The sequence below is a fragment of the Amphibalanus amphitrite genome, unplaced genomic scaffold (genome assembly GCF_019059575.1).
Source record: "Amphibalanus amphitrite isolate SeventyFive unplaced genomic scaffold, NRLGWU_Aamphi_draft 000391F_arrow, whole genome shotgun sequence".
Lineage (NCBI taxonomy): Eukaryota > Metazoa > Arthropoda > Thecostraca > Balanomorpha > Balanidae > Amphibalanus > Amphibalanus amphitrite.
The window spans coordinates 328,584-353,762 of NW_024881885.1; the positions used below are offsets into that span (position 1 = coordinate 328,584).

Here is a 25,179-nt window from a genome sequence, read left to right on the forward strand (position 1 = left end):
TACCATATACCATGTTCTAATTTAGTTATATTCACAAAATAATACAGTATATGTAACTGGTTCATCTTCAGTTTAACATGTTATTGTTATTTGCAACCATGTGTTTTGTCGGATTAATTGGAAATTAAAGTTTGACTTGCATGCCGAGTGGCGAGCTTTCTGCTTTGGGCAGGCCAAGTTTGATGTTGTGCCCACGCTCATAATGATAATTTATTTCTATATCAATATTTAGTTAATGAAACATCATCTAAAATGGAAGTGAAATATTATTATTCAATATCAATATTTAATGTCAATATTCTAGGATTAAAGCAAAAAACAGTGACCTACCTTCTGATGTTTGTGAGATGTACCATAATTGAATACCAATATGAAGGGGCTGGCTTGTATTTCCTGGTCTATCTAATGTCTGCTGTTGAAGGTCCTGCTTCAATCAATGATAGTGCCTACTTGCCTGTCATGCATTGAAAATGGTGCAGTGTTTCAATACATCTGTGAGAACTGAAAGTTGTCTGTGAGAATGTGTCAAGGTGGATCAGAGTTTGTGCATTGCAACCAGAATAGGAATTGAGACTCTGGAAGACCATTATCAGCACTAGTCAATTGTAACACTGAACACTCCTTCCAGGCTCCAAAACTTGATTGTCATAATCTTTGTTATTTTCATACCAAAACCAATGAATGAATTTCAGCTTTACATGTGGTGTGTGCAGCTTCCAGCCAGCAGGAAATGCATTTCAAAATGAGCTATGGTCGACTTCATTCAGACCCCATTACACTTCCATAACATATCATGAGTCATGAAGAGAGCAACATTATTCATTATTACGAAATATGAATACTTTTATTCATCTGCCAGGGTCCAAGCATGCACGTATTTACTATCAATGCACATGACAGAACAGATAACATCAGCTCGTCAAACACATGATACCACACGTATCAGGAGTCTACTGTTATTCTTTGAAAATAAGCCTATCCATGAACACCTTGATAAACTGCTTGGCAAACCCAATAAGTACTTGTGGTTATGACAAAGGTGTTTGCAGAATCATAACCAAACTACTGTAACAATAATAATCCCTGTTTTCTCTTGCTTTTTTCCATTTCAATTTTCAACTCTGATCTTCATTTAGGTACAATCATCTCTGGAATACCTATTTATCACACATTTCAATCCATCTTCTGATGAAAACAAAAATAAAATAACGGCAACACTCACTCACTCCTCATCTCAATCTTCATTTCTCAATCTCATCACATTTTCCACCAATCTTCTGAGTGTGTCAATGTCAGCCAGCCCAAACAATAACAAAGACCGAAGATACCAATGCGTAAACACAATTTGATTTAGTAGCCTTGCGATAATTCAGTTTGTATATAGCGCGCAAGCACTGTCTCATAATTGTCCCTACCAGCCGCTAGACGCACTCAGATTTTGGTAGTCTGTTGGCACAATAACACTCAAGGAATTTCGTATGATGGAATCAGGTTGAAACTTCTTTGGCACTCTTCCGAGCTGACGGTATTAATTAACCCTCGCCCGCACATGGGGGGGGGGGGGTGGTTGCCACCCCCCCCCCCCCCAGGTAGTCTTTCTGCTCTGCACTCAACATTTTTAGAGCTAGAAGGCTGATTTTTCGTATAGCTGCTCCTCTATCCTTTCTTGATGTCCACTGAAAATTTCAAGTTTCTGTGATTTTTGGTTTCGGAGATATGACCTTGTTTTTTAGGTCATGTCATGACCCAAATGGCCAATTCTCAACATCTTGCGTTTGCCATGGGCCTTGTGAGCTTTTGACACCCTGATTTCGGCCTTTTTTGCCAGTCTTACCTCCCACCTATCATGGAACATGTTGTTCGACGATGTACAGGGGTCAAGGTCAGGGTCAAGGTCAACCTAGGTCATCTAAGATAATTGCGTTTTAGGCAAGCTGAATTTACTTTTTGTGAAGTTTTTTTACTGCATTTTTGGTAAAAGCTTCTCAGATCATGATTTCATGTAATATGGACCCAAAAACAATCGGTGCACACATCAGTATACACACAGACACACACAGACATACAAACACATATAATTGACCTTGACCTAACTTGACCTGGAATGACCTCAGCAGCAAAATTCTGGTCGGGTAGTGTGACAAAGAGGTTCTAGCGGGCTTGGCACCAGAAAACAGCATCGTCATCGGTATTTGATAAGCAGCGCACTTGATATCCAACGGTGACCCAAAACAGCAACATTTTTTAGTTTGACCTGACCTGGAAGGTCAATGACTGACCTGAGAAGGTAAAACTGGGTATCATTGGATTCGTCTCTTCCCAAAGAATCTTTTTGGTCTTTACCGCTAAGCTCTATCTCCAACAGGAACGAAATGGCGCGGGGGGTGGCAACCCCCCCCCCCCCCCATGTGCGTTCTAGGATGGGAAAATGGCATGTGCGGGCGAGGGTTAAGGGGTTGGGGAGGTACCTACTTTTTGACCGATCTTAGTGAGACCCCGCAAATCTGGAGATGACTGTCCTCGCAGTCAGTCGAGGGGCAAGTGGCTCTGAGTAGGTGGCGCTAGTGGTCTGCTCGCTCCCGGCCCTGGCACCGCAGGTGGAGCCACTGTCGGTCGTTGTGCCTCCTCCGGCTCTGGCCGCGGTACCGGCGCCAAACACCGGTATCCTAGGTGGCGCTGGCGTGCCGTGTCGGTCCAGGTGATCCCGACTTATGGAGCTGAAGAGTGGAGCCGTGACGAGTTGATGATATTGCTGTGCTCGATTTTAGTTCACGTCGGGGACCCGCAATCGGCCACTGACCAGCTAGTGGCATGGGGCATACTGCAAGCAATACGGCTTTTAGTTCGAGATAAAGAACAAAACTGTTTTCTTTTCATAAACTGCTTACATTTAGTTGGGTGATGCATTTGCTTTAAATTGTGTCTCACTGGACCCACGACTATCTGCCAGGGCCTTGGCAAATGGGATCTGACGTCCAGGTCCTGACCTCTGTCGCCCGACCGACAAATTTTGGGTTGACCGTGGACGGCACGTCAACATCTAGAATCAGACGTCTATCGCGCCCCGTCGGTGAACACAGGTCACCCCGCTCACCGGACCTTGTCCTTTGCTGCAACAGTTGCCCTGCCAATTATGAAAAAATCACTTGTTATCTAGAACTCCATAGTCCATTCATGTAAACAATAGAAGTTCTGCACAATGCCATGGACAACTCACGTCTGAATACCACGTTCACGGCAATAACTCGCCTTTTTCGAGACAATGATACGGAAAACCACCGCCGTTTTAAACCAGTTCCCGCGTCCAGGGTCCGACCTCTGTTCGTCCCCTGATTCCTCTCGGTCGACCGTCTGGTGCTACTAACGACCCCGCTGACCTTGGCTCGGAACACGTGACATCCCGCGATCCCGACCGGCGACGACGGGTGGCGGTTAACGACCGGGTGTCGGCCGTTTGAGTGTGTGTGATATACCCACCGAGAGATCGCGTCCGAGCGCTCCCCGGCCATCTCCCGCCGCCACCGACCGCTCATCCACCCGTCCGGAGCTGGAGTCTGCCCGATCTTTGGCCGTTCGGCTCGAAAGCGTTCGGACTCTCCGTCCGTCTGCCCGCCCGCCCGTTCGTTCGGTCGGACTCTCCGCTCGCCCGGCGGACTGCCGCGCCCGCCGGCGATGGCGGCGGGACCGTCGCGGCGCCCCCGGTCGGATGCTACCGGCGCCAATCCTCCCATCTCGGCCGTGTGTTTAGGACACGACCCATCCGGTGTGGGACCCCAGAGGTCAGGGTGGCCGTGACTAAGGACTGGTGTGGGACGCTGGGGGCGAGCTAGAGGTCTGATACGCGGCCCCCACCTGACGGGTGTCTGAGATCGGCGCCGAAAATGACTGTGTTCGCGCCGGGCGGATGTCTCGGGCTGCCTTATCCAGTGTGGTCTGACGGGAGTGGTGTGGTTACTGTAGGAGTGTGGGCGGCAGGCTGACTGACGGTTGTTAGGTGGGTTCAGAGCTTCCACCGTCGGTGTGGGCAGTTTTACGCCGCTGGGGAGGCAAGTGGCTCTCTCTCGGAACCTCAGAAGGCTGTCGTTTCATCCGGGTAATTTGGTCAAATTTGCCTGTTCGCCCGCTTCATTTGGTGGGCGGGATCTGAGTTACTTTTACTGGTGCTAATGCCAGTTTGTGACCAATTTAGCACCAAAAGTCATCAACTTTCTGGGTTTTTCTTCGGTGCTTGTGTCTTCCCACCGGCAGGGCTTCTCAGAATTTGAGGCTCAATGCACACCGCATTGTGGCATTTTCGTCATCTTCTAAATTACACCTCCGTGTAGATTGGGTAGCAGTGGTGATGGGATATGTTCTGCTTTCATATTTCAAAAATTGTAAATGAAGAGATGAAACGAGAAATGATCATGTGAGGCCATGTAAGTGACCTGCTCCAATACTAATATCTCTGAGCAGATCCTTTCCTTATACCACTTCTTTACGAATAATTTGGATCGCTTACCCACTATAAATGCAGAACTTCCTTAAGCAATTTTCCTCATCTCCGCGGGCATCTGACCATTGCCTCTGACAGTGTCATTGCAGGTGCAAATACGGTCAAATCGTCGATCAACTCGACCTAATCGACTTAAAGCGACTAGCCCGTACGACCAAATTCAAATCGGCCCCAAGTTTCCATGTTGACCGCCACACTTCATCCATTATTCCTTCAGTCTCGACTGCTCGTCGGCATCTCGCTTTGTTCGATCCGCACGTGTTGCACGGTGGCAGAATCTGACCGCTCTCTGCCCAACCCGAAAGGGCGCAGACTGCCGACTCACACCGACCTCCTCTATCATCCGGTGGCAAATGTCGGCCAGCACCGCGACTGGTCACTTTCTGCGTGTCACAATCGGCACGACTGCAATCCTTCATCCCCCCTCCTCCATCCTGAGCACCACGTCTAGCCCCGATTATACACAGACCTCGCCGGCTGGAGCTGTACCCCGGCTGCCCCAGGAGACAGATGGTGGGCACACCGCGTCCCCACACATTACCGCCCGCCACAGCGGTGTCAGCCGGTGATTCTATCACCTCGGCTTGCCTTGTGTGCTCGCGTCATGTCAGTTCGTTCCTATTTACGGCTGCTGGGAGATTATTTACAGCAGAGGACGGCGGAGACACACTGGATGCAGCGGGACGCGGTCGTGCTCGGTACAGTAGCGCTGCCGTCTGCCCGACCCGGTGTACCGCTCAACTATTGAGATTTATGGTCTGTTTTTAGCATATTTTCGGCCTCTGTCTCTGTCGTGATATGCATTCTTGCCGCGGTGACACAGCGCAAAAGACCTCGTGTGGGGATGGGGACTGGAGATGAGTGCCGGGTCTGGGCAGAGACAAGGAGAATTGGGTCGGGAGGACGGTCCAGTTCATCAGAGCTACTTTAAACTGGCGCGGCCGGCAGCTCGTGGGCCGCTGCCGTCGCTGTGTCACTGCCGGGGTGTGTTACTCGGTCAGTGACCGACGGAAGCCGAATCCCGCTCGGGTCTGTGACTGGGGATCGGCTATACAGCTACGTCAGCTGTGCAGGACCCGCTGCGGCCGAGCCGCGAAAGACGGCCTAAGCCGGGCGGAAAAAGAGACGACCGAGTGACGGCTGTCTTGTCGGCCTGCCTCAGGTGTCAAAAACACCGTCTTCTTAGCAAACTTGTGCAATGTTTTGCAGTGAGCCTCATCCACCGAGCAACCGTCCGTAATCCTCTGTTTTTATTCACAGGAAAAAAGAGCTCGGTAGTGCCCGGTTGGCCAATCGTGTGGGGTTTATTATCATTCAGACCCCCTCTGCTTTGCTGTCACGCACTATCGTACTGAGTTACCGTCAGTCCGCCTATCGTTGTATTGGCTGTGCGTGGGCCGTGGCACACGTTTTCAAATGAAGTTTTGCCTGTTTTACGAGCTGAGTTCACTTAGGTGATTGCATTGTCTGGAAAGAAAATGAGCAATGTGTTCTGCAATATCAAGATAAAATTCCATTCGTTTCGCTGAATACCACGCAATAGCCGCTCGCCCTTTTTCATAAATGTAAGGTAGCAGGGAATTGTTTTTACTGCTCTTCATTTTAAATAGTTTTATTTAAACACTTACGATTTTACAGCTTTGACTTTCTGATCACACTGAAGCCATTGCCTATTTCTCCTGTCTTTCTCGGGTCACGTTTTTGCCGGTAAGTAAATGTGGTAGTGCGTATCTTTCGCTTCTTGCTCGTGATTTAAGTTCGACCTAATGTTCATGGAATGCTTTATCACGCATTTCATGTTATTCATAATTTTCCAGTCGATTTTGATTGCGTGTCACACTGCCATGCCGTTCTAAATTCACACATATCAAGCTCCATGATCCGTCCCAAGTTTTAAGTCCCATCGCGACAAGGCCTCACCATCTCTGGTCATCCGCGTCCCGTCATCTCACGACGCTGACGTCGCAGCCGGTTCGGACACGGCCCAATCTTACCAATGCCGTAAATAGGATTTGGCAGCACTGGCCGGAGTTTACGGCACTGATATCAATGATATCTTTTTTATTTACATCCAGCTAATCTTGTCCAATGATTTTGATAGCGTGAACGATTATGAATGTTGTCTGAAAGAATGAATAAGTGAATGCGGAATAGTTCTGAATGTTACCAAATGCCGTGAAATGCGCATTCACGGCATTGGTAAGATTGGGCCGGCGTCATATCCTTGGGATTCCTGGGTGGGGCGGGCCGGTCGTCGCTAGGACGATCGGGCGGACATGGCCTCGGGCGCCAGGTGACGACGGGGTGCCCGGAGAGCAGCGGCTGGTCAGATATCTCTGACGCTCAGAGACTCAATGGCTGTTCAAAAATCTATACTCCCCAGAGTCTCGCGTCCGTTCACATATCGGTCCCCAGTGCAGCGCGGTTGGGCGCCCGATCACATATTTCTGGTCCCCCCGAGACCCAGCGTCGGTCGCATACCTTCAGCGCCGTGAGATCGGCTATGTCCGGTCTGCGTTCGAATTTGTCTACTGAGTCTGTGATCAGTCCGCCGGAGGGCCCGGTGTCTCCCGACGGAATCCAGTGTCGGTGTCTGGTGTCCTCCAGCGTCGCGTGCTGCCCGATCCGGTTTGGTACGGCCTCCAATCGACTCCAATCGACACCGTCCTGGTCACTCCGTGATGGCATCTGGCGCGTTCACGATGTAATCGAATAACACGAGTAGGGACAACATCGGAACTCACTTAACCGGGGGACGGTGGGCTATCCGTCTGGCTGCAGAGAAACTCTGCTCTCGCGCTCACGACAGGGAAAACGCTGTGGTGGGCGCCACGGTCCGCTGGAGATCCTCCGTGATTGATTGCCACTTCGCCAAGTCCGTGTAGGCTGCTGCAGGACAGACTGGAGGGTCGGAAAGGGAATTTCGACGGGCAGAAGACCTGTGAAAATGTGTCGGAGCATGAAATGAAGAGCGAATGTCACGTTTGAAGGCGGAATTCGGGAAACATTCTCAATTTCAATTAAAGAAAAGGTTGCATCAAGTATATGCCGCGTGAGAACCGCGACGAGATGATGCGATAGTGATTACGAGCGAGCGAGCGCAGCGAGCGAAGCGAAGTCTTTTCAATATAACGGAAAAATCTCAGTATGAGCGGCCCGGCCCGGCCCGGCCCGGCCCGGCCCGGCCCGGTCTGTAACGCTTTTGAGAGGCTTATATCTCAGCAACCGCTGGACCGAATGGCCTGCGGTCTTTTTTGCTGGGTAGCCCCATCCCTTGTACCCCGTAATTGACTACTTTTGATACATCTCAGTGACCGCCGTGGCACGTGCCACGTGAAAAGTCAAGGGTGTTCAAGCAGTTTTGCAAAAGTAATGATTTTGAGAGGCCCATATCTCAGCAGCGGCTTGAGCGATTGTCTTGCGGTCATTTTTATAGGGTAGCTGCATCCCTTCTACCAAAGGTCGGATACTCTTCATCTATGTGAGTGACCCCCACTGCACGTGCAAAATACAACAATAAGAGGTGCCAAATTTGTTCCCATTTCAGTAACTCGGTAATTACTGGGGTGATTTCGCTGAAACTTGGCATACAGGTAGGCACCCACCAGGCAATGCATTCCCATGTGTTGCGGTTAGGGTGCTACTGCACGTGCGCACGTGCAGGGGGCGTTTCCAGATCTCGAGAACGGCTAGGCCGATTGCGCTCAAATTTGGTGCACGGTTGGGGACCGGTTAGTATGGTGCCGTGCAAAAGTCATTTTGGACCCCGTTTGCACGTGCGCACGTGCAGAATGCCGCTTCCAGATCTCAGGAACGGCTGGGCCGATTGCGTTCAAATTTGGTACACCGCCAGCGACCGATTAGAAGGGTGCTTTGCACAAGCCCGTTGGAAGTACGGGGACCCGCAGTTGCTACTGTACAGCGACCCTGAGTAAATTGTCCCAGCACCCTCACAGGGAACAACGATAAGCTGTCAGAGGGCACGCAAAGAAAACCTCAGCTGCTCTTGTACAGGGACCGGCGGTCGATATCAATGTTATCGGTTGGTACTGGACAGGACAGACGGCTAGAGATGGGGTTCGTGTACAGTAGCAACTGCGGGTCCCCGTACCCTCTCGCCCTTCTGCACGTGCAGGGCTCACTATCTCGCTCGCTCGTTCTTCGCCCAAAAGGCGTTTTACTGTTGAATAACAATCAGTCACCTAAAGCCTGAAACAGACTCTTTCCGCAGTCAGGAAATCGCATGCGAAAGCTTATTCAAATACATGGAAGCACGCTCGCATCAATCGCACGCACCTCCCGCAAGCGATTGATGCGAGAAGAATTACAATGTATTTGAATAGGTTCTCGCATGCGATTTCCTGAACGCGGAAAGAGTCTGTTTCAGCCTTAAGTTATAAACGTAGATCTAGATACGTTTTATCAACTTTTAAGAACTAACTCACTGCAATGCCTAACTACCTTCAACTATTTACATTGGTGACTTTGTTTCTGCCAGTGACCCGTTCCACTAAATGGGGTCGAACAAGATGATTAAAGGCGCCTTTCTTTGGCCGTGCAGTGACATGTCATCCCAACGCTCCCGGTTATTAATGGAATAGCGGCGGCTAAATAGGCGTCTCGCCGGGACGTCGTCTGTGCAGCGAACCCATGCATCGTCTTAATTGGGCTGCGCCTTTGTGCAATGCGCTGTTCTACTTCTGTTTGTGACCTGGTCGCGTTCTTTGTGCCCAAGAAATGTGACCCTTCAGACGGCGTAATTTGTGGTTTGACCCACAGGCTAGCGTTTTTCGAGCAACATGGATACTCGTTTCGTATTTCCTTGATGGTTTGAGGAGAAATAGCATCGGCTTACTCAGAGAAGACGTCACTATATTTACCCCAGTCTTGCCGGTGCCTGTGAATGTCTTGCCAACAAACAACCGAACGATGGAAATCTGACGGCGGCTTTGGCAAATACCTACCAAGATGCAAACAGCTGCTTGCCTCTGGGCGCCGGTAAAATGTTTCGGCTACCTGGCCTTTCTAGATCCGACCAGCTGCCTGTCACCGGGCTCTGGTGAGCCCCCGGCAGCTGGCGTCACGCCGTCCCTCTGAACTGCCGCACAATCCCGGCACCTCAGCCCACGGCACGGCGATCTGGAAAACAACCCCGGGCCGTCCGCTTTGTCCGATTGGCCAGTTCGTTATTACCTCGATTTCACACTTCAAAACACGGTGCAAACACGCTCCATGGCGCTCACTGGGACGGGACGGCTCGGTCGTTCTGGGCCAATTCGGGCCGATTGGAGATCGGCCGGGAAGGGGCGTTCTAATCACAGCGCCCGGGGGTGTGCAGTGGCCAAAAATACCCGCGCTTGGATCTAGAACTGAGGTTTTCGGGCCGTGTTGTCAAAGTCTATGACGGGGAGTTGGAATCGAAGAGTCGGGGAATCGGGTATGGACATTTTGCGCACTGATGTAGGGGAAGCCGGGGGAAGCCCGGGCGCGGGGGAAGCCCGGCCACCCCGTTTCCGGCTAAATTATTCACAATAAAATGCTCAACTGTTTGTCCTTTCAGCGTGGCAGCTAAGGTAACGCCAGCAAAAAAGTTAAGGCTAACAAAAATTGCATATTGTTAAAGTTATAGCGCAAAAATGATATTTTAAGGGTTTTTAGCTAAAAAGTGAGATTTGTCGCACTGTTAATGTTATACCATACAGTACTAATATTTATACGAATGTTATGTAAGGACCGTTTAAGTGTTTGTAGTGAGGGGTGACGAGGCAGGCTGGCTTAAGTATGACATTTTTTTCGAATATCGCTGTTCTAAAATAAAAATTAGCACATTGGGGTAACCCCGGACGAGTGGCCAAGCTTACCCCCAACCGAGAGCAATGCCACTAAACCACTGTTTTCCATGAGATAATAGGTACTGAGCAGGATTGCTGTACACCTAGATCAAAGATAAATTTCGAAAATAAACATGTTATCATAGGCAAAGCCAGTCATGTCACTTAAGGTCAACTAGGGTCAAACTACGTTTTTGCAGATAACGCGACAGACAATGAAGCTAGAGCTTCAAAAATGGTGTCGTTGTGTTCTTCTTCATCAGCCGAGTCGAATGATATGCAATATGATGCATTAAGGTAAAAAGAAAAATAAATTTTAAGGAATTTTGAAATACACATTTTTTGTCAATTTTGCATCACGATTTTCATTGACCTGTACTGTGTATGTGGTAGACGTTAGCTAAAATACCAGTAGTGACATAAACTCTAAGATGTCCAGAGCTAATCAGTACCTTAATATTTCACTTTCCGTTAATATTTGGAAGACACATAATGGTTTCATCAACTCGTTGTAAAGCGCTGGGGAGGTGGCCGGCGTTACCCCTATGCCGGGCTTACCCCATAAAAATCAACACTTTTTTAAAACTCGATTTTCTCAACCTTATACTTATTCCACGAAACCGAATTTTTGGGAAAACACGGCCAATGAACTTAGCTAGCTAACAGGATATCAACATTTTATACAGCACGTATGGTATGTAATAAAAATGAAAAAGAGGTTACTATGCCGGGCTTCCCCCGGCTTCCCCTAACAAGGCTGCTTTTTCATACGCGGTCACTTCGATGATTCTACAGCTACGTGCATAGTTAAAAACTAAAATGCCGAAAGTGTAGCTGCAGGATGATAAAGATGAAAATCTGAACTTTTGTCAAATGCCTTGTTTAGCATATGATTGGAAAAAATGAAACTGCCTTATTCGCTGCTGTTTTTTAACCTTTAACGGTCAACTACTCGTGTAACTTAACTTATCTTACGTGAACAATATTTATCGAAGCCTGCAACTTTGGCGTTGCGCGAAAAGTTGTGGTCCAGCAGTTGATTCTGGACATTTTTACCGCAATTGTCTTCATAATGGTGCTTTGTTCTGTAAAAATGACTGCACGATAATAATCAGACGTCAAGCAAAATTTGACATGTCCACTCTCATTGAAAAGACCGCTTCAATTGGTTTCATTGTCTGACGAACTAGACATATGACTACTCTTTCTGTCGTTTCCGACATGAATGTCTCAACAATTAAATTGAAGATACTTCTTTGTTATGGCCTTTCAGCTCGGTATCTGTTTATTGGAAATTGCCATTCAGCTGAAAATCGGTACACCAAGGTTAGAGCTATTTCATCAATGATTCCAGTTGGACAGGCCTTTAGCAATAACAACCGGTTTGCATAGCATTGAAAACCCGCTATCATAAGTTCATCGATTCGAAAGGATGTCGCCGATTGCATACGCACCATCTGGTGCCGTATACTGTTGAGTGCTGAGTGCCTTCATTGGGTGCCGCTTATAACTTATAAGGCGTTGGTTGTGGCATTTTGCACTTGAGAATATATGAAAGTCAGACCGCCTTCAGAGGTAAATATTTTTTGGTTTTTGCAATTGCACTGTAATTCAATGTAACCTTTTCAGCTGATTTCAAATCAGACTTTGAAAAGTCCGGCTTAATCCACTTAGTTAATCCGCAATCCTCATTGACCCGTCCAAACAACAATGCGCTGCAATACATAATCTACCGTCACGCCTAAATTTTCAATCCCGCCAGAATGAACTCCGACACGTGTTGAGCAACATTTTGCGCCATCGCAGAACACGCAAACACCGTCATCCTCTCCATCCCCGGAAAGAAGACTCTCTGCATGCACGTCACGTTACAGCATGTCTTGTAGATGTGAGGAGGTTTTACAGTCTGACAGGTCGGCGGGCCCGGCGGACCGAGCTCCCCGGTGCGCGAGAGGCCAGCTGCGTGCCATCCAGCGACCTTGCGCCGCTGAGGAGGCCCCTATTTTTCCGGAATGCAGTGTCGCGGTAGGAGCTCCGTGCGTGCCCGCTGCTTCACCTCACCTCACCTCGCTTCACCTCACCTCTCCACATTAGCGTCAGCCACCGTTGGTGAACCCGACTGTGAGTCGGATCGCTCTTGAAATCCATTTCCCGTGAACACCGCTGCGTCGGCTCTGGGCCACGCATGCAAATTCGCTGAGAAAAACAGCGCGTCCAACTGCGTGCCGCCGGCCGCCCCCGCGATCCCGCCCGGTCGATTCCCGTCCTTCACACCTGTTTTCGGCGTCGTTTCCGGCCTCTTCTGCGCACTTCGCCGCCAAGATGCTAATGCGGTCTCGCACTCGCCAACGGAATACGCAAGTGCGGCGATGGTGAAGGGCCCGCGACGGCGCCCGGTGCCGACGGTCCACAGCCTCCTGCGTCTCGCAAATCGCAGCTGGCGGCTCGTAGTGTCGCTCGCAAATCGCAAATCGCGTCTTTCTAATTAGCTCCTAGCTGGTAAATAGGTGTCGCAACTCTGACGTGGGTCGGCGTTCAGCCTCCGCCGAAGATGGAGTCTGAAGCGGAGAGAGCTCCGGGCGAGGCGGCCCGGCTCGCTGACAGCCGGGGCGATTTACGACCCCGGCCGCTCTCCCAGCCCGCTGCAGGTCGCTGGCCGGAGCGGAGCGGGCGCCCGGCGCAGAGGACAGCTGAAGGGCCGGGAAATGTATGTGGTGCGGGAGCCGCAATGGAACCATATGTGCAACTGCATTTTGGCAACCTGCCTCCGTGGTTGCAACGTCATCCGAGCTGGTTCGCGTGTCTCCACATTCACCGTTCATGCAACGTCGCCGCCGGCGCCGCCATTGTCTCGAATTATCAACGGATTGCCGGAGAATGACAGGCACGAGCGCTGCGCTCATCGCGCGGTTGACCGCTCGCGTCTTGCATCATCGACTCATCGACGGTCGGTCATGGACACCGGACTTTGGCCATCCCACCGGCTTGTGGCGAGGTCCGACCGCCGCCGTGGTGAGCGGCCGGCGGTGTCTCCCTGCGCGATGACGCGGCGTGGCCATCGCCATGGGTGGCGGCGCGGGCGGCGCGGGTGCGTCCTCTGCCAATATTAGCCGACGTCGTTCCATCGGCACACCCGATGACATCATACTGGCGTCGAGGTCGTTCGTGGAACGCGGTACCGCTCTCTGGACAGCCCGCTCTCCGCTTCAGGAACGCCGGGAGGTAGACGGTGGCGATCGCCGGGAGGCCTCCGCGGGAAGGCGTGGGGAAGTTGTGGGACTACGCCATAAGGAGCTGTAGCTAGGAATGGGATTGAGGAGCCCCTGTGTTGAAGTTGGCATCTAAGAGGTTTCGTGTAATGCATTGCATAAGACCTGGAGATCCCGGTCTCAAGCCTTCAGGAGATTAATTCCGCCATTGTGGGCACACCCCAACGTAAGCAGGGATCATCCCAGCTGCCTGTCGGCGCCGTATCGATGCCCTGGGAGTGTCCCAGAGACCACCCCGGTCGGTGCAGCGGCCGGACGGGGGCGGCGGCCCGTGTCGCCGGCCGTGCACGCGGCCGCGGCCCGACCTTGTGCATCCGGCGCGACCGACACCCGACCTTGCCGGCCGACCGACACGATGGGAACTTGGGGGCGGTCCGTCGCCTCCGGAGGTCAGCCTGCCGGGAACAGCTGCGGCCGGTGGCCGGGGGTGGCGCTGGCTGAGTTTACATAGCTCACAGATGGTGGAGAGGGCTTAAAGGCCGGCGGAAATGCACGCAACACGCAAGCACTCACTATGTCTGCACGGAAAATAGGACCACACCTCCATGTAGTGAAAAGGCAGTAGACCATGTAGTGAACACTGAACAGGCCGTTGGGTACATTCGTATCTCTATTCTCCACTCGTGTTTTATGGGCACTGTTCCATCCCTATCCGTGGCTCCAATCGATGCCGCGTGGCTGGCGGTCGGCTCGGCTCGAATGTTAGCTGTCACCAGGTCGGAGATTGTCAGTTTGTCACTCTTCCCTTCCAGAAACCCGGTCAAGGAATGCGGACGCTGCTGAACGCTAGGCGAAGTAAGGAGGAGACAGGTATGCTGTTCTGGTTTGATAGGAAAAGCGAGGCAACTGTGTGCTATTTTAAGATAGATATCATCCAACTGCTAGACTGCGGTTTCGGGGCCTGTCATTGCTTCCAATTGAAATATTATTGTCGGTACATAAAACTTTCGCAGATTCGGATCCTTTCGGTGAAACTGTTTTATTGTAGTACCGAAAGTAGGTATCATTCTTGTCTGCATAGTTTGCCACTCGCTGTTCTCATTCAGCTATTTGCTGCTCCCAGTCCAGAGGCTGAGGAAGAGAACAATCGGATGAAACTTAAAGAGACATCGGGGAATAGTGATCACATTTTATTACGTTGTAAAACGTAATAAATATTGCATGTTTCTGCGATAAATGCCTTGAATGAAATTGCTGTGCTACTTTCCAGAGCCTTTAGCTTTCACGGTCGCTGTATGAGCATTATCCCTGCCTTCCATATGTTCACATACACATCTTGGCAATGAAGACGTCTTCTGCTAATTATGGCCCGCATATCTTGCTTCTGCGTTTAGGACGCACAATAAATTGCTGCTTTCTGCCGCCCCTTTGCATCATAAGGGAGCCAGGCAGCGCAGGGGTCTTTGGTCTTTCATTTAACGAGCACTTTCCCGTCTTTATGGCCGTACAAGGGTTGCTGTATGACCCTTGAAGCGTGTTGGGCATATGACCATTGTCGGCTTTACAGTCATAAGTGAGGCAGATATTTTTTATTGTATCAATTAGTATTGTCGTTAATTTTCAAAGATAATTTACATGAGAAGATCGAGTGAAATGTGCAAAAGTGGAAATAGTTATCAGGCTGACTAAATTTTGTCACTGCCTATGCCTAATTTTCAAGGAGTTGACTCTGTATTTGCTCACGGAACATACATTTCCGTGCTGTGCTGTGGCTCGGCGGAACTTTCAAAGCCCTTTTCGAATCTGGGAGTCCTTGGCTGCGGTCAGTTAGCTTCCTTGGTCGCTGCTCTGATTTATGTTACGTGGACTGCATGAACGTCAGAATAAGGCACAGCCACTCCGTCGAATCCTTAGCCGAAATACGTGTAGAATAATCGAACAACTTTTTATCTTGGGACCCATGTGCCTACTGCTCAGCATGGCTCAGCCTATCCGTGAAATGGGACGTATTGATCGGGTCATAGAGAGCTAAGAAAATAGCTGGTGTTATTTTATTCAGAATTAAGGAATCCATCGCTTGAAATTTGAAGTTAGAGCTACATACCTCAAGAAAAAGTAACAGGCGCAGTAAGACAGGTATTTTATGCAAATATTATTATTTTTACCTACCTCTTCTGGTGTCTCTTGTGTCTTTATGTCACATTTGTAATGTTTTGGGATGAGTTGAGTAAAGACCCATTGGGTCGTGCTTCATCGCACTGGCGCTGCACCAGTAGTTGTCTGTCTGGGTCTGTCGCAGCCATCACCACTGCTGTGCTACCTGCGGTGAGCGGCTGCTGTTCTGCCGTCACCGCCGCTCAGGTATATCAGCGGCTGTGACTGCCGGTGGCCGAGGGACCGTGACCTCCGACCCGACCCCGCACCCCTCCCCACGCAGACGTGCCGTCAGCAGCCGTCTAATGTCTCCGCGGGACGCCGTCTTGCTGCCGCTGCTTCACAACCTGTGGGAGCCGCCGCCGAGACCTTCGCGTGCGCCCAAGGAGACTGGGATGCATGCACGTCAGACGGGTCGGAGGAAGGTGCATCGCGGCGCCTCCGCTGAGCCGCTGAGCCGTGCGCTGGGCGCTGAGCGCTGAGCGCTGGGCTCGGCCGGGCTCAGCAGTCAGCAGGGTCCGCGGGCCAAGTGTCGGCCGGCCGGTCGGTTCAGCGGCACCCACTTGCACACTCGTGCATGGAGAAACCTGTTTATCGGCTCGAGATGCGGCGCGACCGCAGTTTTGTTTCGCTAAAGGGGTGGTGAAGGAATGCGTCGGTAGGATGGCGCAGAATTGGCACAGGTGGTTGATTGGAAGGGGAGGGGTGCCATGCATCACGAAGGGTAGCGAGTGGCCACTTTGGGCGCCGCGATATCGTGATGCATGACGTGCCAAGCCGGGCGGGCAGCCATCTCTGGAATCCGTCAGACAGCGGACTGACGGGAGGCGGGCGGAGGAACAGCCGGTTCCAGCGACCTATCGATGTTCTCATCTCACGACGCAGCCCGCTCAGCGTCTCGCGAGCGAACCGGCCGGCCCGCCGGCGAGCCTTCATGAACCGGAGAGTCCGCGTGCTGTACCCGCCGCCCGGTCGTTGGCATTCCTTCCCCAGAGGCTGACTGCCAGTCCTCGTAATTCACAGAGTCGTGGCCATCAAATTAACTAACATTAGCCGGTAATTACCGCGCGTCTGAGCCCACCATGTGTGAACTGGAGTGCGTAGAAGCCTCGTTGGTAAGACTAGCCATTCGTCATATCGTCCGCGCCGCCCCCACAGTCGGGCCTCGCATACATGGACTACTGTCTCTTTCCCTGACGATCAATTTCCCTCCAATTACGGAGTGGTCGCCACTGCGCAGACTGCCCTGCTGTCGCGCGGCACTTTCGATTGCTCTCTATTTTTTCTCGCTTCCCACGGTTGTTGGGCTGTGAATTGTGGAGTACACCAAGCGACGGAGAAAGTTTGATATCGCGAAAAGAAGCGACTTCTGCGCCGAGAAATGTGGCCGGTTTCGGTCGGTGGACGGCTCCTTGCCCTTGGGCACGCCTGGGGACAGCAGTGGGGGCGGCTCGCACGGCCGGACGGCACTTCGAGCACCACAAACACATTTGTCTTGGCAGAGTTTCCTGTCGGTGCGATAGTTCGCTGACCGAAGACAGCCGGGAAAACGGAAACTGGTGCACTCAGACTCGATTAAAAGGTTCAAGTGAACTTTTGACAGGCACGAATAAGTCTTCATAGGTCAAAGAACTCGCTGCTAGATGGTGAGACCTTTTGAGTGAATTGGTTTCATGATTCCACCTAGGTACACTCGGGGGCAGATTGATGTTCCACCACTCCCTACCAATCGGGCTCCCATGGCTCAGCACTGGCTGCTGCCATTGGCAGCACTGGCAGCACTGGCACTGGCAGGCAGTGCTGAGCAGGGCTGAGGGCAGGCAACACTGGCAGCAGCCAGTGCTGAGCCATGGGATCGCCCGATGGGTAGGGAGTGGTGGAACATCAATCTGCCCCCGAGCGTACATTATATCGTGCATTTCGGTGCCTCTATTGGTCACGCTCACGACTGGCGGGTCTCTCGGCTGGTCACGGTGTCATGGTGTGGGTGTGTGTCGTCTGGCCTACCGACCGTGGGTGGCGGCGCCGGCTGGTGACTGACCGGTCACTACCGTGCTATGTGTGATGGCCAGATCTCTGACCGGTCTGTCAGCGACTCTGCAGAACTCCCAGCCGATCCGCCGCTCGGTGCACCCGGCGAGCTATGCACGAGCGGGCGCGGAACGGCCGGCTCGGCGCCCGGGGCAGGTCGGCAGCCGGGTCAGCCGGCGGCGCCGCTACTGACGAGCCGCGGAGGCCGGTCGGCCTCCTGGCGACCTTCTGATGACCTTCTGCGTCCTCAGCGAGCATCGCCGGCCCGGAGGAGCGCCTCCCGCTGAGAGAGTTGCGAGCCAGTCCGTGTGTGGGTCAAACATGGATTATTGGCCGAGAGACCGGCGGCGGAGGCCGGTTGCGCAAGGTCGTTAGTGTCGTGCTCATGTAATGAACCACTTTCGACGCTTGGCGTTAGGATGATGTGCTCAGTGGAACGTCATGAAATCATGACGCTCTACTGGTGGTCTTTGGTCTTCACAAACGTGTCGCCATTTCCGTAACATCGGCTTAGAACAAGCGACAAAGCTGTCTGAGATGAAGCTTATATGTTTTATAACATTGGTTTACAACGCGAGCAGGCTTACATCAAGGCAAGGCAAGCCTGTCCGATGATTGTGAGTCAGCTCGGCTGCATTCCTTCCAAGGAAACCTGCCGGTCCACCCCTGTGCCTTTGTTGGAAACTGCGTGCCGTCCATCCAGGTCAGATTCTGGTCATGTTTCGGCCCGACTCATGCGTCGTCGGCCGCGTCGGCGTCATTATATTCTGGGGGCGGCTCGGGCTGCGGCGGAGGTCGGACGGCTCCGTGACTGGTCGCAATCGGACGGTGATTGGCAGGTGCCACCGAATCGGGGCCGGGTGCGCTGCGTCGGTCTCCGGGCCGATCGTGAGCGCGGCGATGTGCCAACAGAACGCAGCGCGTGTCACGACCGATAGCGAGGGAACTGAACGGAGGCGACGGCTGAAATCACCGAGTGTAGCTCTGCTCTGTGAGTGAGCGTCAAGAACGTTTTCACGAGTCATTAGTCGTCGGTAATTGGTGAGATTGAGATGTGTGAATCGTTTCGACACCAGATGTGATAGAACAATGGGAGCAAATTATCGACGGTGACGTTATGATTACTGGGGAGCGCCCATTCAATCCGATGGCTGGGTTCGGCGGCGAACTGTTCTTCCCTTGATCGTGCCGTGCACGTGCCAAACTTTTCCTTTTGTCGGTAATTTGTGAAGCGTACCGTCCTTGCCTTGTGGGCTGCCGTCTTTGTTTCTTACGGCGCCTCCGGGAAAATGGTGCTGCTGTCTGTGTCCCATCTGGCCCTCCCGATCCTCCAAATGTCTGTGGCAGCATTTACTTTTGTTTTCATTATTATTTACTGTCTGGAGACTCACACGATCTGCACCAATGATGATAATTGCTTGCAGTGCATAACACCTTTTAAGTCGCAGAGAATTTGCTAAAACCGCTTTTGACACAAACAGTGAATTGTTTTACCGTGTAAATCTGATATATTTTGTGAATTTATCTGTCGCTCTCTGTGGTCCGCGTAAAGTCTTCACTCCATCTCGGCTTCCATCGCCAGTGTCCGCTCCACCTGTGCCTCCATGGAGCCCGGGTGGGCGCGTCAGGTGTCCGTCCATCCGGCCAGGTCGCCGGCCACCGGCGCGTCCCCCGACCGGTCGACGCGCATGTATGCATGAGCCTGCATGCCGGTGGTGGCGAGTCCGATAATTCAGCCGGCCGCGACCGCGACGGACGCGTGCCGCACGGTCCGCGCGCTAGTCGGACCGCTCCTCGGCGAGTCTAGGTGGGCTCACCTCTGGCGCGGGTCGACCGCGGGCGGGCGCCGGGCGGCCAGCCTCCGACTCGGGGAGAGCAGCGGCCGCCAGTTGAGCGTCTCGACCGGGTGCGGTCGGCAGTGCGGGCGGCGCGGGTCGGCACCGGCAGTCACGGTCGACCGGCGGCAGACGCCGGTGCGGTCTGTGGTCGTAGGGACTGGTGGGGGTGGCGTGCGCGCGACCCAGGAGACGTTCGAAGGTGACCCGTATGCGCACAGACGCGAGTGTGTGAGGAGAGATAGCGGACTTTGTGACGCGAGGTGCGTGGTTCGGAGTTGATCTTCGACACGGATCATTGACGCTTGATCATCGATACGGATCATCGGACGGAGGCAGGTACGGTTCTATTCAGTTACATCGGTAACGGTGTTGGCAGCATTTACGGTCACCATCTGGTGTTTGTTAGTTGCATCTTCATACTGTCGACTGCACACCTATGCACCGTGTTCAAGTGGTGTTTTTAGAGCGGCAGCTGAGTGAAGCTGTTAGTTAAAGAGAGTGTGGATATGTGTCTTGTAGACCAGATGACCGGGGACACTTCAGTGTGGCAGACCTTTCTAGGCTGGCAGATTGATACCAATTATTGGCGAGCGTCTGCTGAGTGCTGCCGGCTGCCGTGGGGCCAGTTGATGGCACCGATAGATGCGTATAAAGAGGTGGTGGGGTTTGGGCATCGATTGGCCTGTGGTACCCGGCGAAACGGCGAGGTTTTACTTCATATTTTTAACGTTTCTTTTTGCGCATATGCTAATGTGTCTTATGAAACTATTTTCTATTTCTTTCCTGTGAAATTGGTTGTATTGGTTATTCTCTTTCAGTCCACGAACTTATTCCATATTCGTCACTGCCCGCTTTCTATATGCTAAGTGGTTGTAACTACTGAACGTTTTCTTTTGCCAGGTCGTGGGAGGCTCTCCACTGTATAATCGGTCACTCTCGTAGATGAGAGATACGTATTACAATGCACCGTATCGAATTATAAGCCACCTCACGTCCATCCCAAGTTTTTTAATGGCACATTAATACTGAAATTGTTTGATACGCGCGCGGAATTGTTACGGGCCTATGGAGGTAGTTTTGATAAGTCCTGTTCTAAAGTTCAATACCACTCTCAATTGCTCACATCTTCATATCTTCCTTCATTCATAGCGGGGCAGGAAGCCGATGTAGTTGCACTGTTGTGTCTTATTGAGACTGACAGGTTCTCGCGACTGACTATCCCCTGTGTGCCCGCTCCTCTCCGCCGACCATCCATTGAATCGCCGTAACGTCGCCTCGACGACGTATGCAGTATGGCGGGTTCCTCCCGTCTAGCCACAATATCCGGCATAGAGCTGCATAATCCGACAGGCTGGCGATATTTACAGCTTCCGTAGCCTTGGCTCCGGACGCCGCCTCTGGTTTGGAGTGCACTGAACGCGCCTGGGTGTATGCAGTTAGTGCGCAGTGGGTGTGCGATGGGTGTGTGGTGGGTGCGATCACCGCACCCCCTCGACGTGCGTCGATGAACGGGGTGCGGCTGGCACCCCTCTGAACCTATCGCCGATGGCAACCGTCACGGTCACCAAGCCCACATCCGCGTGACTCCTGACCCCTGTAGCGCGCTGTGGGGCCTGACTCATCATTGTATCCTCTTCTCTTGATGATTCTGCGCTCAGACACTTCGGTACGAGCCGCTACGTGTCTTACACTAACTGCATGTGTCAAGCTTGAACGTAACATAAGCAGGAGTCTCTGCACAGATCAGTGTAACTGCTACCTGTGCTTGAGTCGCTAAGCCAGCGTAACAATCATTTAGGATAGCGCCATAAACTCTTCAGACGACACACAGCACAGCCATATTGTTAGCACACCAGCCCGGTGTTGTATGGACCTCGCTGACCTCGGGTGTAGCCGAGTCTGTGCACACGTCTGCCGCTGTCAGCGCCAGCTATTGGTCCGTTATGCAGAGGCTCAGAGGCCATCCGACGCTGCCAATCGGTGGTCTACGGTAACTCAGCTGGAACGGACGGACGATGCACGGGCGGGCTGTGGGCGCGTGGGTGTCCGACGGGTCACCGATGGGTCGTCAATAGGTCGCCAATGAGTGGCCGATAAGTCGTCAATATGTAGGTCCCCGACAGGTCACAGATGGGTCAGCAATAGGTCCTCGATGGGTCGCCAGCTGAGGTCACAGGCCCAATTCGGGCGCGTCTGGGAAGGCTCGTGACCGTTCGCCTCCCTATGAATAGGCATCACGTGTTGGCGCCTCGTCGGCGCCGTTTTCGCACGGAGAAGTGGGCCGCGCCCGACCCAGTCTGTCTGTCGATCGGTACCTGAGGGGTGCTGTGAGCTGTGCCACTGGGGGCGGGACACCGCTCGGCACAGGCAGTCACGGCGGTTGGTGTGAGATATACAGCCACCGATGGGGCGCGGGGTGCACCGTCGGCCCGTGTTTGTATACCTCTCACGAGCGGTGGTCCGTTGTCCCGTGCAAACGACCGCTGGTGGGTGAGTGACCGACCAGCCGTGCATCGCAATGACTTCTGATATTGGCCGGCTAATGGCGAACCATTCAGCTCTTTGTCGCACTTATGGTCGGCTGCTGGGATATTTTTAAGTTCGCTTGTTCTCTGCTTGTTAGCCATTGGTTCGTGATGCTCTCAGGCCGACGCTAACGGACTGAAAAAGCCTTTGTGTGTTCATGCCGCTATGCATGATGTCTACATTTGCTGAGGAGCGGCGCCGTCTTGCAGTCTCGCCTGCAGATTGCATAATGCAAATTCCATACAAACCTCACAAGGTCTTAAGTGCGATTTTGACATATGCGCTGGCACTATGATATCATTTGACCTCTACTTCATAGTGACGTTTGATTCTGAGAAACCATTACGCCTCTTTTCCAACACCCCCTCACGCACGGCTTATCTCTTACGGCCATGACCGTAAATCGATAATCCCACTGAACCGCTAGACGTTTGCCAACACCTGTTCACCGAACACACGGACCAGCGAGGCGCCCGGCGTCCCGTGGCGTTCCGTGGTGTCTGTGTTTTGACGGATCACGGCATGATCCTACATCGAGCGCCAGCTGACGCCGCTGCGCGAGAGAGACGCGCGATCGGCGGTCGGTTTCGGCACGCGGCACGAGACAGATCACCTCGGATTGGGACCAGCCGATGAGCGGTGCTGCCTCTCCGCGATGTGGCGTAGGCAGTGTCAGCAGGTGGCACGCGTCTGGCCGCTGCGGTCTGGAGGTCACACTTCCCGTGATACAGCGGGTCTAGGGTTTGGTAAGGTATCTCGCACGGTGACGTGCATGATATTATGCACCTGCATGCGTTATTTTAGAGCGGTTTAATGCTGGAGGACCGACCACTGTTATCACGCTGTCTGAGCGCGCGGGTTTCTGGGTCTCGGCCAGCCGTGTCACTGGGTGACGCGATGACTCGCGTCTCGCCTCTCCGATCTGAGTCGGGCTTACACGGTCCGGTCAGGCCCGTTATTCGCCCGCCTCCTGGCGCCAGCCGTGGTGACACAGGTGGCGTGTCACCGCGCCTCCGCGGCCGGCCGGCCGGCGCACGCCGCCGAAGGACAGCGCGGCGCGCGCACGTTGCAGCGGCGGCTGCGGAGGCCGGATCTCGGCACCGGGTCACGGGAACAGTTATATGTGCCGGCCCGCTGGGGGCCTGGAGCTCTGCCAGCGCCGTGTGCCGAGCTGCCGCCGCCCGCCGGCCGGCCGGCCAGTCTCCATTCTAGGCCATTGTATTTGTTTATGGGCGGCGGCGGCCGGCTGGGAGGGGCCGGCCGCGCTGGATTCGATTGTCGATTTTCTCCGGGCGGCGCCAATCGCAGAGAATGCGCCGCTTTGATAAGGTCATTATCGCGTGGGGCGCGTGGGTGGGCTGCGGCGCCAAGTGGAGGTCGGCCGGGATCGGTGCTTTTTGTTGTTCAATCGTGATGCGCGGCGGCTAGGCACGAACGCTGATGGGAACTGCGATGGGCAAAATGAGGCTAACACCAGTGCTACTCTTATGTGTGTGAATGCAGTCTCCATTACATCCATAGCAAATATGGTTTTAGACTTGGTTAGTAATATCACGAATGGCCTTCGGCAATATATCGACCCTTTCGTCATACATATTATCAAAGCATTTAATCTTTATTCGGCGTCTCTTCATCACGTAGCCTGCGGAGAATGCGCTTCCGCCTTTTTCGGCGCCTTCGTGAGCGGTGGCTGACTGTTGTTTTTCTTGTTGCAGGTTCAGCGGCTGGCTCAGTATGAGCGCTACTTCCAAGACTTGCTGGCCGAAACTCCGAGCGACCACCCTGATGCTGACGACCTGAGTCGCGTCCGCGGACGCGTGAAGCAGGTCAGTCGCCCGATCGCGCCGAGTGAGGTGTCACTCGGTCCTCTGACCCAAAACTGGCCGGCCATCGGCTCTCTCTGACGGTGGCCCTCCCGACAGCCGGTGGATTGTGCGGCGCGGTGTGGTGGGTTCGGTCTGTGACGTTTCGTTTGACGGGGTCCGGGTTTGTTTTCAAGTTCACGGCGTGACTGTGGGCCGGACTTTGTTTCGTGACATGTGGGGGTGGCTGCCGCGTCACCTTTGACCCAAACCGGCACCCCTGCCGACTCCCGGATCTCCCGCCGGAAAGGGGAACATTTCAGCCTCGGAGCTGCTCGTCTCACTCACAGCATAACAATGAAGATACAGGCATTAATAGCTTCCCTGCAGACCCAGTCATGAGCACGGCGCGATTATTTACCGGCAGCCTGCCGACGGCTCGCGGTGGTGAGAAAAAGATGACTTGCACCCGGGTGACTGGGCCGTGGCGGTATGGCGTGTCTCGACCTGGCCCAGTCTGAACGATCGGACCGGAGGACAGGAGGCATCCACAGATACGCCGCCGGCTTTGAAGTCAGGTCTGGGCGGCGACAGATTGGCTAAAATCGGTACCGGTTGAACGGCGGGCGATGCGTCGTCATCACACGGCGGTGACTGAGATTCAGTCATCGCCGGTGGACCCGGCCGACTTATAGTGTTGGCTTCTTTCCAGGCTCCTTAGAGAACCTTAGTCTGGTCTCTGGGACAGTGGGCCCCGACGATGACTCGCTAGACCGACCCGACATTGTACGAAACGGGTCTGGGTCGGTGGGTCGGTCCCAATTCTGGTACGGCAGGCCGAGACTCGGGTGACACCCACTGACCGTCACACTGGCATGCCTGACCCGAGACAGCGGTCTGTGACAGTCACCTGACACCTGCCACCTACCACCAGTCATGTCTGTCACACAACCACCTGACCAGTCACCGGTGGCCGACCGTTGGATTTCCGATCTTAGACGTCGTACTGACCGAACACGGCTGGATAATACCAGATCGCTGACCACTGTGGCTGAGCTGGTGGCGAACACTGGGCAGAGCTGGCTAACTGCTGCTATTACAATCCCGGACGCGGAAGCGATAAACGACTTTAACACGTTCTGTTGCTCATGACAGAACATGACGACATTCTATGTAATATGGTCGTTTATTGTGAACCGGGAAAACTGACGGCCGTGTCTTGTCAGCACATAATACATGCGTACTGCTTCTCAAGGTCTCACAAGGTAGCAATTATGAGACGGAATGCATGCC

General features: G+C 53.0%; 1 protein-coding gene across 3 annotated transcripts in view; it reads left to right on the forward strand.

The window, feature by feature from the left end:
* Positions 1 to 25,179, forward strand: part of LOC122390312 (rho GTPase-activating protein 20-like) — a 186,139-nt gene that overhangs the window by 132,943 nt on the left and 28,017 nt on the right. For all 3 annotated transcript variants that reach the window (XM_043383092.1, XM_043383093.1, XM_043383094.1), the window contains one exon: positions 23,800 to 23,910. In XM_043383092.1, coding sequence (XP_043239027.1) covers positions 23,800 to 23,910 — 111 coding nt within the window. The remainder of the gene's footprint in view (positions 1 to 23,799; positions 23,911 to 25,179) is intronic.